Source organism: Hippoglossus stenolepis, chromosome 9 (genome assembly GCF_022539355.2).
Source record: "Hippoglossus stenolepis isolate QCI-W04-F060 chromosome 9, HSTE1.2, whole genome shotgun sequence".
In the NCBI taxonomy this organism is placed as follows: domain Eukaryota; kingdom Metazoa; phylum Chordata; class Actinopteri; order Pleuronectiformes; family Pleuronectidae; genus Hippoglossus; species Hippoglossus stenolepis.
This window is the reverse complement of record NC_061491.1, coordinates 25522708-25538912: the sequence shown is the minus strand read 5'-3', so window position 1 is coordinate 25538912 and position 16205 is coordinate 25522708. Positions and strand designations below refer to the sequence as shown.

Genomic DNA, 16205 nt, shown 5'->3' with positions numbered 1-16205 from the left:
GACCTTTTTCATATTAAAACATTCATGTTCTTTATGAGCCGACATTTGTTTCACATGCACCCGCTGCACGTGTGTAGTTACCTGCTAATGAAACGAGTCCTGACACCCTCACAAAGGACGACTAAGCCTCCCTGCGTGTCGCTCTCTGAGGTCTCTGCAGCATCGGCTCAGATTTGACTCGCTCGCTGTATAATCTCCTAACTGGGTGCAAATTCCCTGCTTTCATGTGTCAGTGCTTTCAAGAGAGGCCATGCTGCACGCTGCTGGCTCTGTTTGCGGAGTCAGACGCTGATTAATTGCGTATGGATGAAAGTGGAAGGTTTTTCATCTCTGTGGGGGCCTGTTCCAACCCCGAATGTTGACGTTCGCTTATCATCCCAACAACTCGGCGTAATTAGTTCAGTCAAACGCAAACATGAGTAAATGCTAATGTGTTCTGTGGAAACCTGTTGCTTTCACGTGGGACTTTTTCCATTTCTCAGATCTGCGCTTACAGCCCGGGATTGTGGAGAGAGGCTTCTGAAGTGGCTTTTGGATGAGGCTTTTGTTTTGGGTGTGCTTTTTCTGTTTCATGTCAACTCCAGCTTTGCAGGTGTGCTTTGTCCCTTATCTCCTAATGCTTCATGGTTGAGCAGCGCCTTCTGATGTTCGCTCCAAATTTTAAGGCGTAGCTTGAAATAAATATTGATTTCAGGATTAAGGTGTTTGCCCAGACACAGACTTTTGTATTTGAGTGTGTCACTGACAACGTGAACACTTAATGTGGGGGGGGGAGAAGATTTTGGTTAAGTCGGCTTTTGTTGCACCTTTATTTTTACAGTGTCTGTTTACAAAGAGGACAATCCTAAAATAAATTATGATGAACATTAACTCATGACAGAAAATCCTAATGGAGCTCAGTCGAGCACAAACCGCTGTCAAGGCCCAACAGTCCCCTAATGAAACCACATTTTAATTCAGATTTTTATTTGGATCTGCACCAAATTATGGAAAATATTAAAAAATGTCCTTCCAATCTTAGAACAATTCCAGGAACTGCCCTCTGATCTGGATCTGAACCAACATTTATTGAGTTTTCTTCCTTCTACATAACATCCTTCAACCAAGTTTCATGGTGATCGATCCAGTAGTTTTTGTGTTTTCTTATTTGCAAATAAACAAACCAACAAAAAAATGGACAGGAGTTAGAAAATAAAATTGTAATTTTTGATCACTTCCACCTTTTAATTTCCTCATTATTGGACTTCCTGAATTGTCATTTTGATCTAAATCAGTTTCGACGTGTTGACATTTTCCAATTTCCTGTAATTTGCTTCATTGCTGTGATTCAAAAGATAATAAACAAATTTTCACGAGCTTAATTCGCTGTAACCAAAGCTGCCGATCTCTCCACAGCTACGTCCACTGTCCAACCCGGAGCTGAACCTCATAGAAGTGACCCTGCAAACACAAACTGCTCATGACATTAACACTCAGTATAACTTTATCACTCACAGGCCGGCTACTGGTGTTCCCCCGCTCAGTCATCAACATCAGAGGCTGAACCTCATCCCCCGAGGCTCTGTAATCCACTCAGCAGCCGTTAGGGCCCACGGGTCATTTTTCATTGGAGTCAGTTCTTTTTATAATGGAGCACGTCATTCTGCCGGGCCACAGAAAAGGCAGATACCTCACTTTACTGCACCACAGACGAGCGTAGCAGAGCAACACAGACGCAGCGCGCCCAGTCCGCCCATACAGATGTTCATCCGAGACCGTGCCCAACACAGGAAGCCATTAAAGAGCAAATCAATCAGTCAGCGCTGTGGAAAGTGGGGGGACAAACCTCCATGGAAGGCCTGTGGAGGGGCACATTGCCAGGGGTGGGAGTGCGTCTCGCAGCTCGTACCAAATATAAATTCACTGTAGGGCTCTTGGAAACCCGTGTTTTCGTAAACATGAGAACTGGGTGGAAGCGATTTCCCAATTTTGGAGTGATTCAAATGCAAAACAGTGGAGGGGCCTGACAAAAGAGGAGCGAGAGGAGAAAATAAACAAAGATTTGTTAGCGTTGGCCTCTTATTTGCCTGAAGGGGGAAATATTTTCAAAGCTCATTCTCATCCTTTAAATCATTTTAGTGCCGTTAATCCTCAAACAACATTTCCCTCTTGGTTTCCCAACTCAAAGGGATACAAACCATTTTCAAAAACGAAGCTTTCATGCACGGATCAACTGAACTCATAAATAAAGATTTGCATCGTGGCACTTCTTCATGCGGGGTGGGGGCGGGGGGGGGGAGATAAAGTTGTTCTCTGGTCCTGGCTGTTTATTTTCCTTTGAAAGAAGTTCAGCCCTCACAGACTTCTCTGCTCTCCATATCTCTTTTAAACCAAACCTGCCAACCTTGGAACCTGGTTCCATTTGTTTCAGTCACATCACAATTACAGCCATGGATTGTTTGAAATTGTGGAAACATTTGAAATGCATTTTTTTCAAAATCATTAATTTGTTGTGACATGTTAGTGCGAGACATCATCCTCCATCCAGGGGAGAAGCTTCAGTCCCGAGATATAATCTGTCAAAGGGAAACTTAATCCTCGTACACCTTCAAGTCTCAGTGTGTAAACCTGACTCAGTCATTCCCTTGACTGTAGATGGATGTTAGCACCTGTCTGTTAGCGCAGATCAAAATGTTTCAAAGTCAAACGCAGCCATGGGAATTCCCATCAAATCCAGGCCCAGAATCCCCCAGATCATCGGGAACTTTGTTCTTGCCATCAGCGATAAAGCTCCGCAATCCCTCCCCAACCATTACGCTTAATGATCTGCTTAACTGGCCGCGTTACGCCAAAGCTAGTTCCAGGAAGAAAGACGACTTCAAAAGGCACATTTCCTCCACGCTTGCTTTGTGTTTTCCCCCTTTTTTTTTTTCTGCTTATCATGCACTATGGAACCTGAAGGATGCACCGATACGATAAAGAAGGAATTAAATCTCTGCTCTGTGTACGTGTGGTTTCGTCTTAAGGATTTTGTGTGTCTGCGTGTGTGTGTGTGTGTGTACATGCACGCTGTCTTGTCAGTTAGGGTGCACAGACACCACACACACAGACTCACAAATGATTCAAGGCCAGACTTGCTTCAGTCTGTTACTGTCATTAGTTGTCTTAATGAAGAACATCATAATATTCAGTGAACCTGCAGTGATTCTTCTCCATCACTGAATCTGGGGCAGGTTGTTCGTCTGGGTTTTTTTAATGTTCTCTTATCTTTAATATGAATTCATGAGATGACAAATTCGTTTTTTTGACATTATATTTCTCTCAGTTGTGAATATAGTTAGCCCACATTCTGAGGCCCCAGAGGAAGACGATGTTTACTGTCTAGACAAACTTTGAATGTGTGTGTGTGTCTTTGTGTGAGTGTGTGTGCGTATACCTGCTGTGTAACTCATATCACAAGGGGCCACTGAAGGTCCTCATAGTTTTGAGACTCATTGTGAATTCTCACCGCTGCGATTCTTCGCTTGTTCTCTCTTCTCTCGTCTCAACCCACAAGGTCAAAGATGCGATAAGTATTCACGTCCCCGTCCCTGCGCAGCCCGGCACTAATTAAGAAGATGCAGCAACCGCATGTTATTCATATTCATCTAACAGAGGACGGACTATAAACACGTCTTTACATTTCCGTTTGAGATATAACAAGTTCATTAATAAACTTTTAGAGATGTTGGAGGTCGATGTTGTCAATGATCTCAAGTCTCTGCAAGAAAAGAAACTCATCCATTATAGATAATGTGGTAAACGTAGATATTTCTTCAACCCCGTGATTGACAATAAATGGGACAAACTCAAATATCATCTGCAGCTGAATCTCCGCTGTAGCTCTCAACTCTTTCAACTTTCCTTTCCTTTGGTTTCTCTGTGATTTGCCAGAATCTGTCATGCTTTCCGAGTGGAGAGTAAGAAGCCTGCATGGAGGACACAGCTTCCTCTGACTGGTTTCATTTCATGTTTGGGACTGAGCTGTAGTGGGACACCTGCCAAACATCAGCTCCGCAGCGACTGTGCAGGGGATCGTCTTGTTTACAGCCTGAAACCATAAACCTGCAAACAGACGTGTGCTGCTGGGATCTGTGGCCTGAGTCTCTCCTCGTGGGTTGTGTGTCACTGTTTATGTCTAACACCATGAAACTGTTTCTGTTTTCACTTGGCCACAATCTTCTGAAATGAAACATGACGTCAAGACGCTTTTCATCTTCTTCTTTTTTTTTGTTCGTCCAAACAACGCGACCAAAAACCAACGTTTGCATCCTGAGAGAACGTTTCCCATCAGCAGTTTACACTTTGCATATGGCAGATTGTGGTTCTCTCGTTCTCAACGTCAACCAGGGGATGTTTGCAATGTTGTCCAATTTGACTTGGCGGCGGGGGGGGGCAGCGTCTGGCCTCAATATACCCCACGAGGTTCAAACCCCCCGGAGTTGTTTTCTGTTTAAAGAAGACTTTGGATTGAGTTTGAAACGTGTGGTGACCACTTCTCTGCATTCGACTGAAGACCATCACTTCCAAATGTAAAGAAAATGTCCTATTTCAGCCGGGGGTCTTTCTGTGTGGAGTTTCCCTGTTCTCGCTGGTGCTTGGCTTCTATCCGCAGTCCAGATGCAGATTGGGTTTAATGGGAGACTCTAAATTGATCGTGGATGTGAATGTGTTTGTCTTTGTACGTCAGCTGTGCGATATACGATAAGGTCTTGAATTAATTGTGTTTCCAGAAACGCGTCCCGTCCTCCTCTCTCTGCCTCTAAATCTGTCTTCGAGTACTTCTCCGTCTCCTTTAAAGAGCGATGTTACAATAAACATTCCAGAGGGTGTCGCCCACCCGGGGCCTAATTAGAGACCCGGGAGGACGATCAAGACGGATGACGGCTGTGTGTGTCAGCGGAGAGAGGCGGAGGAGTGGGGGGGCTGCGGCGCTGCAGTGGCTGCTGGTTAACGTGCAGGTGGCTGAACCTAAACATTGTCTTTTATCTTGGCTTTGAACACGGGTGAGCTCAGGGGCCTGCAGGTGTGTGTGTGTGTGTGTGTGTGTGTGTGTGTGTGTGTGTGTGTGTGTGTGTGTGTGTGACTGAGGGGGTGTACTGGAACAGATAGAGCCAGAGGCAGTCATTCGTCAAGGCGAGCCCTCTTCAGCCGAGCTTCGCTGGGGTCAGAGGGTGACACAGTAATGTGCGTTGTGTTGTGTATGCAGCCCCTAATGATGTGGATCATGTAGAGTGTGTGAGGCTGCTGCCGGGTCGCACACACACACTTCAGACCACATCCAGATGTTATGGATGAGTAATGGTCCTCTTGACTCACGGGCGTAAGAAGATGTGCGTCAGACGTTTGTGTCTTTTGTTTTTAATTAATGTAATGAGCCGAGCGAGGTTGTTGTGGCACTGAGGGAAACGAGTCCCACAGCAAACACTGACTCAGTCAAAGAGAAAGACGCGGTCATCATCCTTCTTGTTATGTTGCTGCCAAACCAGAAAGAAACTGCACAGATAGATTTCCTCAATCCTCTGAATTTAGCCTCAGAGATGAGGTGTGTGCCCACTGGAACGTGCTGGTTTTAAAGGATTGGTTCACCTGATTGGTTTTTATATGATCGGGTTTTAAGATTTCCATCCTCGATACTCGCTGCTGCCGTTCTAATATGACCATCCACCCAATAATAACCTGTTTCATGCTGTCGATAATGATCTTTATTCAAATAGGTATCTCTACATAATCCACAGAGCGATGGACTGTGAGCAGCTTTCATTGAAACTACTCTATGAAGGTTTTCATTTTCAATCTACCAATTATTTTGAGTAATAGTTTCATTAGAAACTTGTGGAAAATGGCGATGACGTATTCAGATTTCTTATTTTCTCCAACCAACACTTATAAAACCAAAGATCTGCAGTAAATTACTGTCTAAGACGAAGGAAAGCAGAAAATAGTTTAATTAAACTAGAATGGTTCTGAGAAGAGTGCATCCACTTTTGAATTAATTCAATCAAGCTGCGCCAATTTGCACACACTCATCAATATCAGTCCACTTGACATGTCTGGTTCTTTTCATCAAGATCCATGAATGATTCCCGGAGAAATTGGTGAAAAGATAAAAAAAAACACATCATAATGTTAAAGGATAACTAATCTAACCCAATCAAAACTTTTGGCTGGATCCAGACCAACTTTTAATGGGTTCTCTCTCGGTCCATGTTGCATGAAAAACTGTTTAGCAAACAATCAAAGTGACAAACAGATGAACAGGGGTGAAACCTCTGAAGGTGAAAAGCTGAAACTTCTGTGTCTTTGGTTTAAATACGAGATCTGTTATCGGTGACCACTGCTCACTTCTCAGTAGAGCCTGATACCTCCACCAAGGCCCATGAGTCCCAATCAAACCACATTTAAACCCACTAGATTTTATTTGGATCGGGACAGAAACTCATTAATATCAGTCCCCTAAAACATAACAATTTGTTTTCATCAAGATCCATGATTTTTTCTCTGAGAAATCACAGAAGATGTTGAAAGCCACACGTGTCACCACCAAGTGAATCTGTCCAGTACTTGGTTTTTGAAAGAACACGCTGCTGCTAAGTTTTAAATGTCATTTTTAATGAGCTGTTAGCATCTTAAACACATCCCAGTGGCAAGAAAAAAGATGTCAGTGACTCAATATGAATACCAAAGCAATCTGCAAAGGATCCACTGAAGACGAGGAGCGTGAGGAATTATATTACAATTTTTTGGGGGAAATCTGTGTCGCTTTAAATTTTTCTCTCTCTCTCTCTTAAACTCATTGAAACAGACAAAAAGCTGCATTTGTTTCATGCTACAGATGTTGTGAGCGCGTCGGCTGCGATACAGTGACTGATTATCTCACACGCCAGCAACAAAAGCCTCGTTCTGACCACAAAGGAGAGAAATGTGGCATTAAGATTCACGGCCAGACGCTCGTGTTTACCGAAGAGAGAACAAGGACATGACACAGTCTGGGCTCTTGAATTTCTTGAATTCAAAGTATCTGGGCCAACTTCTGATTCAGGGATGCATATCTGCCCCTTCGCAGGAGGTCAGGGCTGCCGGAGCACTTTCTAATACATCTCGTTCTGTGACGTGACCTCCAGCCTCCGACACCGACGATGAGGGACTCGGTTCTCACTGCTGTCGCCCATCCTTAAAAAAAGACATGCACACGTTGTACTATGAGGAACTTGAAGTAATTATTGTGACCTAATTAAAACACAATTAAACTGCACAAATGGCCAAAGATCAAAGTGTGAATGTCACGTGTGGAAGTTCCAGGTTTTATCTGGAAAGAACAAAAACAAAAGAACAAACTGAATTTCAATAACCCCAGCAGACCACGAGGAATGTGGCCGGGCAGCGTGTGCAGACTCGTCCAACATGTGATCACGCACACGCACGCACACGTGCACACACACCGAGAGAGAGAGAGAGAGAGAGAGAGAAAAAGAAGACAAAGGGAGCCTTGCTACCACAACTGTACGGCATCATAGGGGAGATGGGGGTCTGCAATTCAGGATAATTCTCATGTGGGCACAGTCTCTATTCAGTCGGATCAACACATCACGTACAGTCCCACATTTAAATTCACTTTTATTTGGATCTAAATTCCACACACTCGTAGATATCAGTCCACTGTCGGATCTTTTAAAATCAAGATTGATGAATTATTCTCAGAGGAATCAAGGAAAATATTGAAAAATGTCAAAGCATGTGAAAAAACATTCCTGGATCCGGCCTCTGATTGTTTCTTGACCCACATCAAGTCCTTGCTGGCGAATAAATAATAACAATACACAGGATTCATTCAAAATCTTTCACTGGTTCCACTTTGTCACAAGAGAATATTTTGTGGATTTTTATTCCTCTTATGTGTCATTAAACTGAGCCTGTTTGACTTTGGACTTGTTTTTCAAAACCAGACACAACAAACCATCACCCTCGGCTTTGGGAAGTTAATTGAGAACATTAATAGATGATTAAACAAATTGTTATTTGCAGCTTATCAAAGGAATCTGATTTGTTGTCACTTCCATAAAAGTCGACAAGTCAGACACACGGAAATTACACTAAAATCCAATTAAATAATAACGACATGAAGAGGTAGTGATGTATTTATGAGTATAATTAAGGTGCAATGGTAATAACCTATTACTTAAAAAGAAAAAAGGGTTGGTGCAATACTGTGATACTACATAATCATTATCAGCAGTGTTAGAGCATTGTGTTACATTAATGTGTAAGTGTAGCTCATTTAAACTACTTTATATATTGATGAGTAGTTTAATTTATAAAAAAGATCATATTTTAAAATGCAGCATGTTTTCTTATGTAAAATCTTAATCTGCAAGGTAACTATATCTACAAAGTAAAAGCTCAGTAGTGACATAAAAAGGTATAAAGTGGCGGAAAATTTAAATACTCAAGTAAAGTTCCTCAAAATTGTAACTTGAGTGGATGCACTTTGTTATTTTCCACCTCTTGTTAGATTTTAAACGCATATAATATCAAATCCACTGAAAAATCACTGTCACGCAGTGTCGTAGAACTTTGGACGTCTCAGTTAGAGCTGCAGAAAACTGTCAGTGTTGATAAATTAAAATAACTCTCCTCCTCTCAGACAGTCTCAGTTTTTCCCTGTGATATAAGTGGATATATATTTTTTAAAGCAGACAGTATCTGAAGGCCACAGTTACATTTCTCCAAAGTGCACACGTCATGCTGCATGACTTCTGATCGCTTTCCCAGTGCACCCCATCTCAACCCAGTCGGTTTTGGCAAAATAAACGTTGGGCCTGTCCTCTTACACAGTGATGAGCTCATACTGAGGTTTTTCTATTTTTAGGCTCAGTCACTGGCTGTTTTTTTTTTTGGCTTGGACACTTCTTCTCAGGACTTCCTGCTGCACTGCAGCGGAACACGAGAGGTCGCTGTTTCCCACTGAAGGTGCAGAGAGGTGAGAAGCACTGACAGAGGGAGGATACACCTGTTTCTGTCCAGGTGAAGAAGTCACTTTCTGTCATTTGTTCACATCCCGGATGTTAGATTCATTTCTGCAGAAACACCACCAGCCTCAAAATGAATGTTTGAGACTAATATTCAAACTTTATCTGCTCATTTGTTGATGCAAGTTTTGCTTCGTATTGTGTGTGACATAACTCAGGGGTTCCCAAGTTGAAAGGACCCCCACTTTAGAGGTAGGCCCCAACATAAAATCCACTTATTGTGAGTCTCTGCTGCTCCTACAGTGAACTGTGAAACTTTATGGTAACTCTGATATGTGCCACCACCTCCATGCCTGTAAAAAGACCTGATAGTAAATGCATGATGAGCTTATGCTGCTTAAAGGTCATTTTTTGAATCCTCTGAAATCAAGTTTTTTAAAGTTTTTGCTGTGATATTAGTTGTTAAAAACAGTTTATCCTTTTCTAACCTGCTGTTCATTGCACCACAAGAGTCCAGCCTCCAACACCAGCACCACAACCCTCCCTTCCTCTCCTCCCTCTCTCCTCCTCCTCCTCCTCCTCCTCGGCTTCCCCAGCTCTGCAGGTTGAATATATTGCCCCTATTTCCTGTCACATGGTTTGGAAACAGGATCCCTGCGTTCTACTATCTGGTCCCGTCTCTGTGGTGTCAGTGCTGTAGTAGCTGCAGGAGCTGTGTGGAAGTTCAGGGACTTTTTTTGTATAACGCGGAGCAGAGAGGGACTCCCTGCGCACACCCCGGGCCGTCAGTCAGTCAGTCAGCGAGTCGGTCAGTGACTCGGTCGGTCCACCACCTCCACCCCGGCGGGCTGCGCATCCGTCCGTCCACCTGAGGTCCGCTCCCCACTCTTTAACCTCACCATGGATTCGTGGACCGTCACCTCCGCGCTTCTCCTCGCTGGGTTTATTTCCTCCGCAGCTTTGAATCATTTCGACACCGGTAAGACACAAACTTTTTTTTTCCTGCTTCCTTCCTTCTCTTCCTCCGAGGATCCGTCCCGGTGAATGCGTGCGCTGCGTCTCCAAAGTTGATCTTTTACGCACACTTTACGCAGCAGAAAACACGTTGATTCTAATGCTACGGGGATTATTTTCTTGTTCGGTGTCGTGCATGACACACAGTGCAGTCGCAGTTAACTCCATTCATATATATTTCATCGCTTTGGCCCGAGTCCCGGCACGGCACGGTTTCCCCAAACTGCACGCTGCCTTTTAGTCTCATTTGCAGGGTAGTGCAGCCAAAGATAATAAAAAGGGGGGGGGACTTGTTGACAAACGTGAGAAGAGAGACTGGTCTGATCAGATATTTCACTTCACACCTTCAGGGTAAACACATCGGACTCAAACCGATGTGTCCTCAGACCTGTGGAGTCCCAGAGCAACACGCCACCGAGCGTGGATCAGTGTAAATCTGCAGGGGAGGTTTAAAAAACCACAGGAAAAGTCCTGTTACACTTCGGGCTTGATCTTGGGAAACGTTGCGCTTTTTAACCCAAACCTGCAGCTTTTACGCACCAGACTCTCCAACAACAACAACAACAACAACGACGCCTGCTGCGCTTTTACCAGCTCGGATCCGTTCACCTCTTCTGCATCAGCTGCTCTCAGCTCATCAGGCACATCTCAGCACGCTCCACTCATCTCGTGTTCAACCGTTTCGTAGCAGGAAACATGTTCATCCACAGCGTGATGTCACTGGTGTTTGCGCCGCATTTACTCGCCATTGTGTGTTTAATTGAACCACACACAGAGATCAGCCACCCTCCTCTTCCTCCTCCTTGAAACCTTCATCTCAATCATCTGATTCCCTCCATTTAATTCACCGTCCACTTCACAGTATTACGCAGCGAGATGCTCGAGTCACTGCGCAGAACTTCAAAGTTCACAGCCTGACCCCCTACTCTTTATTTTTCCTCGAGGCTGAATATTCAGATTTAATGTGAATATCTAATAACGATGACCGCACAAACCTTCAGCTTCTCCTTGCTGTAATTTGCGCCGCGTTTCATGTCGCAGCAGCAAATCCTCGTGCTTTCCTTTTTAATTTTTTTGTCTCTTAATTATACCCTTGGATCTGAAATTAGAGGGTCCGCCATCTGGGCTAGTGCGTAAGTACTCCCATGTGTACCTATGTATTAACAAAGTATTTAAAGCGACGGTATTCCCCCTCATAACACTGGAGGAGAAGAAGAAAGAGGCACATTTGCTGCAGTAAAACAATAATTTCATGTGTCTATAAGAAGTCGGGCCCTTGACTCCTTCATGCTCATGATTCTCGAACATGTTTGACTCTGCAATTAAAGGGTCAAACTGAATATGACACCCAATGACACCTAAAGGAGAAATCCACTTTAAAGCTCCTCTGCACTTAACTCTACTCTAACTGTCATAGTTGTTTGCATGTGCAAAAATGTGTGTAACAGCAGAACAGTGGTCATGGATGGATGGATGGATGGATAAGCTTTGTTTATGTATCGCACCTCTCATACTTTACAACATTGAATTTGGCTCAGTGCAAAGAGATGACGACACATAACGAACATAAAAAACAGTTGCAGAAAATCAATGGATATAAAACCCAGCAAGTAAAACGTGAGATAAATGAGCATGAGGAGTAGAGACCACTAAAATATACTAATACATTCAGGTGAAGGTGGCATATGAGTGAAGTTTAGATAGATAGATAGATAAACTTCATTAATCCCCATGAGAAATAAATTTGCCATAGAAGCCATACAGTAAGAGATGTATAGAAATGCAAAAAAACCTAAATACACTGTTAAATATAAAAGACAAAACCCTGTTAAATGAGGCACAAATAAAGAAACTGTAGTTTAATACTCCTACATTTCCATATTGCCTACTACATGTTAAATGTGCGTGGATTGAAGTATTCATTTTTTCTATTTATCCAGGAACAGCTCATTGAGATGCAGCATCTCCTCTGCCGGGATGTCCTGGTCAGATAACACAGAACAGACACAGAAACATATCATGGAAAATAAAACACACATGTTAAAGGCAACGACATTGTTCCATGAAAGCTGAAGTTAAGTGTCACGCTGAGAATCAAAGAACAAAGTCATTTCTGTTCACGTCCAACAGGATGAGGCGGATGTTTGATGCAGCATGTTGAGAAGTGAAGGAACCTCAGGGGGACAAAAGGCAGAGCTGCTAAACAACTCCTGAGCTGCTCATGTGGACATTACGAGTTTACTAAACACGTCTCATGTCATCCTTTCGGTTCAGCGTCACCGGGAAAACTTCTGTGAACGCCAGCGTCTCTGTCAGAAGAATCCAGGACATGTCCTGTGATGTAATTAAGAAGTAAAATCTAGGCGTGTGCAAAGTTGAATTATTCACCGGCTGAGTTTTTGCTTTAACTGCCACAGCTGGGTCACGCGGCAGCTCATTAATGCTCCGCAGAGGAGCCGGCGACTGTCGCGTTGGTGACACGGCGTCGAAATCAATTACACTGGAGTGCTTTCACTGTCATGGCAGACGGAGGCACTTTATGTTGCATTGTGGGATAATCGTGTTCTGTGATATGCACGCGCAGACAATATATATACGTGTCTATATATAAACACTCATGGGCTCTAAGAGTAAAAGGACGAGTGTAGCTGCGGGTGAAAGATGACGTGTGAGCGGAGAGGCAGATAAGTGCCTTTATGCAACCTGTAATATGAGAATGGGCTCTTCCTCAACACTTCATCCTCCCAGTGTTAGTCAACCAGCGACTCTTATCCATAATGTACGTGATTTCTCTTCCACCTGAGCTCAGGGGCTTTATAAAGAAAGTCATCCAGGGCTCCCACGTGCTGTTGTGTCTGCCGTCGCTCACTCGGCAGCTGCAGCTCGGGCCCTTTGCACACATGCACACACGAGTGGGAGCTGAATGCTGTCAGAGCTGTCGGGGCTGAGGCGCAAACGAGTCGCTCTGTAAGCCGGTAATAACGCAGCTGGTGGCGTTTGGCGTCGTGGACGGGCCTGAGCTGGTTAATTAGCAGGGAATCGTTCTGTTCTCGAGCTTCCTGTTGCCCCCTGAACGAGTCCTATAGCGGTGGGTTGATGATGGGGGCCAGTGGAGGGAGTGAAAGACCCACAATGCACTTCTACGGACGTCTTTTGTTAAGTCATGCATCGTGTTTTAGAAACAAGGTCGAGGAAGCTTTTTTTTTTGACGGAGCCGTCTGAGTTGCTGTCACGATGCTTCACCTTTAACGTGATCCTCTTTTAATTCAGCAGCAGGGAGAGCAGGCTGCTACATGCAGAGATAACCTTTAATCTGTCCCAGTGATTCTCCGCCTGGAGGTCAGGGGGTTGGTTAAAGGAGTCGTTCTTTGGGAATATAACTGGCAGTCAGTTAGCTTAGCTTAGCATAAAGGCAAGAACAAGGGGAGAAAGGCAACAGAGCCCAGATAACAACTTCTCCAGATCCAGGTCTACAATTTGCTATTCTTTCTTGCATTCAAGAAATTCTATCCCAGCCCAACGTTAAAGGGCAAATTGTTATCATCACATTTTTGTTTTTGGCTGTAACAAGCGTGATATAACATGTTTACCCTGTTTCCTTTCTTCATCCTAATCTAAGATCTTCAGGCTGTAGCTTCCTTTTCAAGAGAAGATATGAAAGTCTTGTCAATCAATCTTCTCCTCTGTCAGAAAGCAGATGAGCATACTTTCTTAAAATGTTGAACTATTGCTTTAATAGTGTAGAGTGAGTCTTTAAATTGTTCCACAATCTTCTTGTGACATTCTGGAAATTATTCATTCTGTGCCAGTCTGCGAAGAAGGGATGGTCAAGGTCCCGCCCCTACACAAGCTTGACCAATTGCGAGTCAGTCTCAGCTGTCAATCCTTACGTTTCACCACATTTTTATAGGATTAATTAACCAATTAAAACCAAACTTACTGGAATAATTAACACTTGTTTGAAAAGAGCTACCTAAAATGACATAAACCATCTTGGAGACTGGAGTACTTTGACTTTTTAGTTTGGTCAGTGTCCCATGCACTAACATGGAGGAGGTGGTGATCAGGACCACCTTTAGGAGCCATCAGGTCGTTCATCTTTATTTACCATCTATGTCTGCGACCTTAAATGTTTGCATGAGGGCATTGCTTTGATTTTTAAGGGTCACATTGAATTTGCAGTGAGACATAACGGATCTATCTGATTCCACTTCCTGCCGCCACGACTGAAGTCCAGATCTGCAACAAGAGCAACAAGGAACCAGCACAATCTGTGTATCGCCGCACTTTCTTCTACCTTTAAAGTAAAGCGGGTTGGTTTTGGTCGTGAGGCTTGAAAAGGGCAGGCTGTGACCTTCTGGCATCGTGGTACGTGTGTTCATTATGTGATCGCAGACGTACAGACGTCAGAAATACGTCCAGATGGAGAAAACATCAGGTTAATATCAGGCTGCGCTCGACCAACTGAGTGTTTGGACTGATCGGACGAGACCAGAATTGCCTTTCGGGCTTTCTTTTCATTCACGGTCTTTGCCAATGCTGTGTATAAGTACACATGCATGAAGTAACATGGGGAATTCTGAAGTATCTTATCAAACTAAGTTGCCACAGGTGAAGCTGCTTGATTGTTTCCAGGCCGACCTGGAGATATACGAGCTCTTTACCCTCATTCAACACTGGCACGTTTCCTTCTCCCTTGAAGCTGTGCAGGCACCAAACAGAGTGATGGGTGCATGAATGACAGCATGTGTTTTGATTTCTCTTTGTAGCCTGACATGCTTATAAACCGCTGCATAAACTGGCAGGCCTCTGCTTCATCTGGCAGCGCTCAGCTTTTCCTGCTCCCTGACTGATCCCTGTCCAGCGGGGCACGATGCTGGCCTGGACTCCGTCAGATTCAGAGCCACGGACGGAACTGGGCGTTGCTGTGCAGCGTGGCAGAGCGTGGTTAAATACACTGTACAAGCTCCTGAACAGTAGCTCACACATTTGTGCAGCTTCAGTAGGTTGACATGTGAAGGATCCGAGTCTATGGTGCATGGATTGTGTTATTTGCAGCTGCTTAGCATCAAGAGAGCGTTGAATGCCTGTGTCTCTGCACGTATATTGTTTACCTGTCTACTAAACGCAGGGGAAACCAGTGGCTTCACAACGTTTCTATGTTTGTAGGATTCCCGTGTGTTATTGTGTGGATATTTCTGGCTCTGGCCCGACCTACATGCGTGTTGAGCTGCAGCTAACAATCATTTTCATTATCAATTACTGAACAAGTTCAAAGTGATGTTATCCCTTGACACAGCAGCCGAGAGAACTGCCTCACCACGAGCTCCACTTCCTTCTGGAGCGTCTGATAACAGCATGTGATCTGCAGATAGAGTCGTCAGAAGCCCGGTTGTGTTGGAGTTGTAAATAAAGCTAAAATCGACTTGTTTCTGGACAGCGTGAGGAGTCCTGAGTCCACGTTGGCCCTGAATCTGAGGTCTGTGGATTATTTATGTCCATAAAATATCTGACAGTAGTGAAGAGCCCGAGGTCACATCTTCAAATAGCTTGTTTTCAGTCCAAACCCAACAGATATTCAGAGTAAAACGATATGAAATCAAAAGCAGCAAACGCAGAAAAGCTGAGAACAACAAATGCCTGATGTTTTCCCTTTCAAACTCGCCGAGGATTTGCTCCAGCTCCTCCACGGCCCTCAGAGGATTAAGTGGTGTAGATAACGGATGAACGATTCATTTTCGATCACTCAACAATTCAGTTCATCAGCTGATAAGTTCAGCACTAACTGTAACCATCTGCAGTTTTGAAAACTCCCGACATCACTGCTCGAGTTTTTTTCAAAGGGGCCACGTCACGTCAAACCGAGGAGTCTCACGTCCATCTGTCTTCACTCCCGCCTCCTTCCCTATCGTCGTATCTCCGACCTCGTAAAGACAGTCCATACAGTGCAGGCTATGATTGGGCTCTGTCCTTTAACCTCTGAGACAGCGTGTCCTTTGTGTGTGTGTGTGTGAGGGAGAGATGCTCCGGATCGTCTGCCTCGGAAGATAATGACAGACCATCTTCAGCCGTTTGAAGAAACACTAGCTTGTGTTGGCAGAGGTAATCGCGATGGAGCGTCGGTTTGAGGAGGGACAGTGGGTTCTTAAAGAGTTTAGCATGAGGGCTTCTGGTGTGCGGGCGGAAGCCTCTGTGCTGACTGAG

General features: G+C 44.2%; 1 protein-coding gene across 2 annotated transcripts in view; it reads left to right on the top strand.

The window, feature by feature from the left end:
• The first annotated feature begins 9630 nt into the window (after window positions 1-9630).
• The window catches only part of kremen1 (kringle containing transmembrane protein 1), a 54587-nt gene continuing 48012 nt past the window's right edge, over window positions 9631-16205 (top strand). For both annotated transcript variants that reach the window (XM_035166752.2, XM_035166751.2), the window contains exon 1: window positions 9631-9966. In XM_035166752.2, coding sequence (XP_035022643.1) covers window positions 9888-9966 — 79 coding nt within the window. In that variant the 5' untranslated portion in view covers window positions 9631-9887. The remainder of the gene's footprint in view (window positions 9967-16205) is intronic.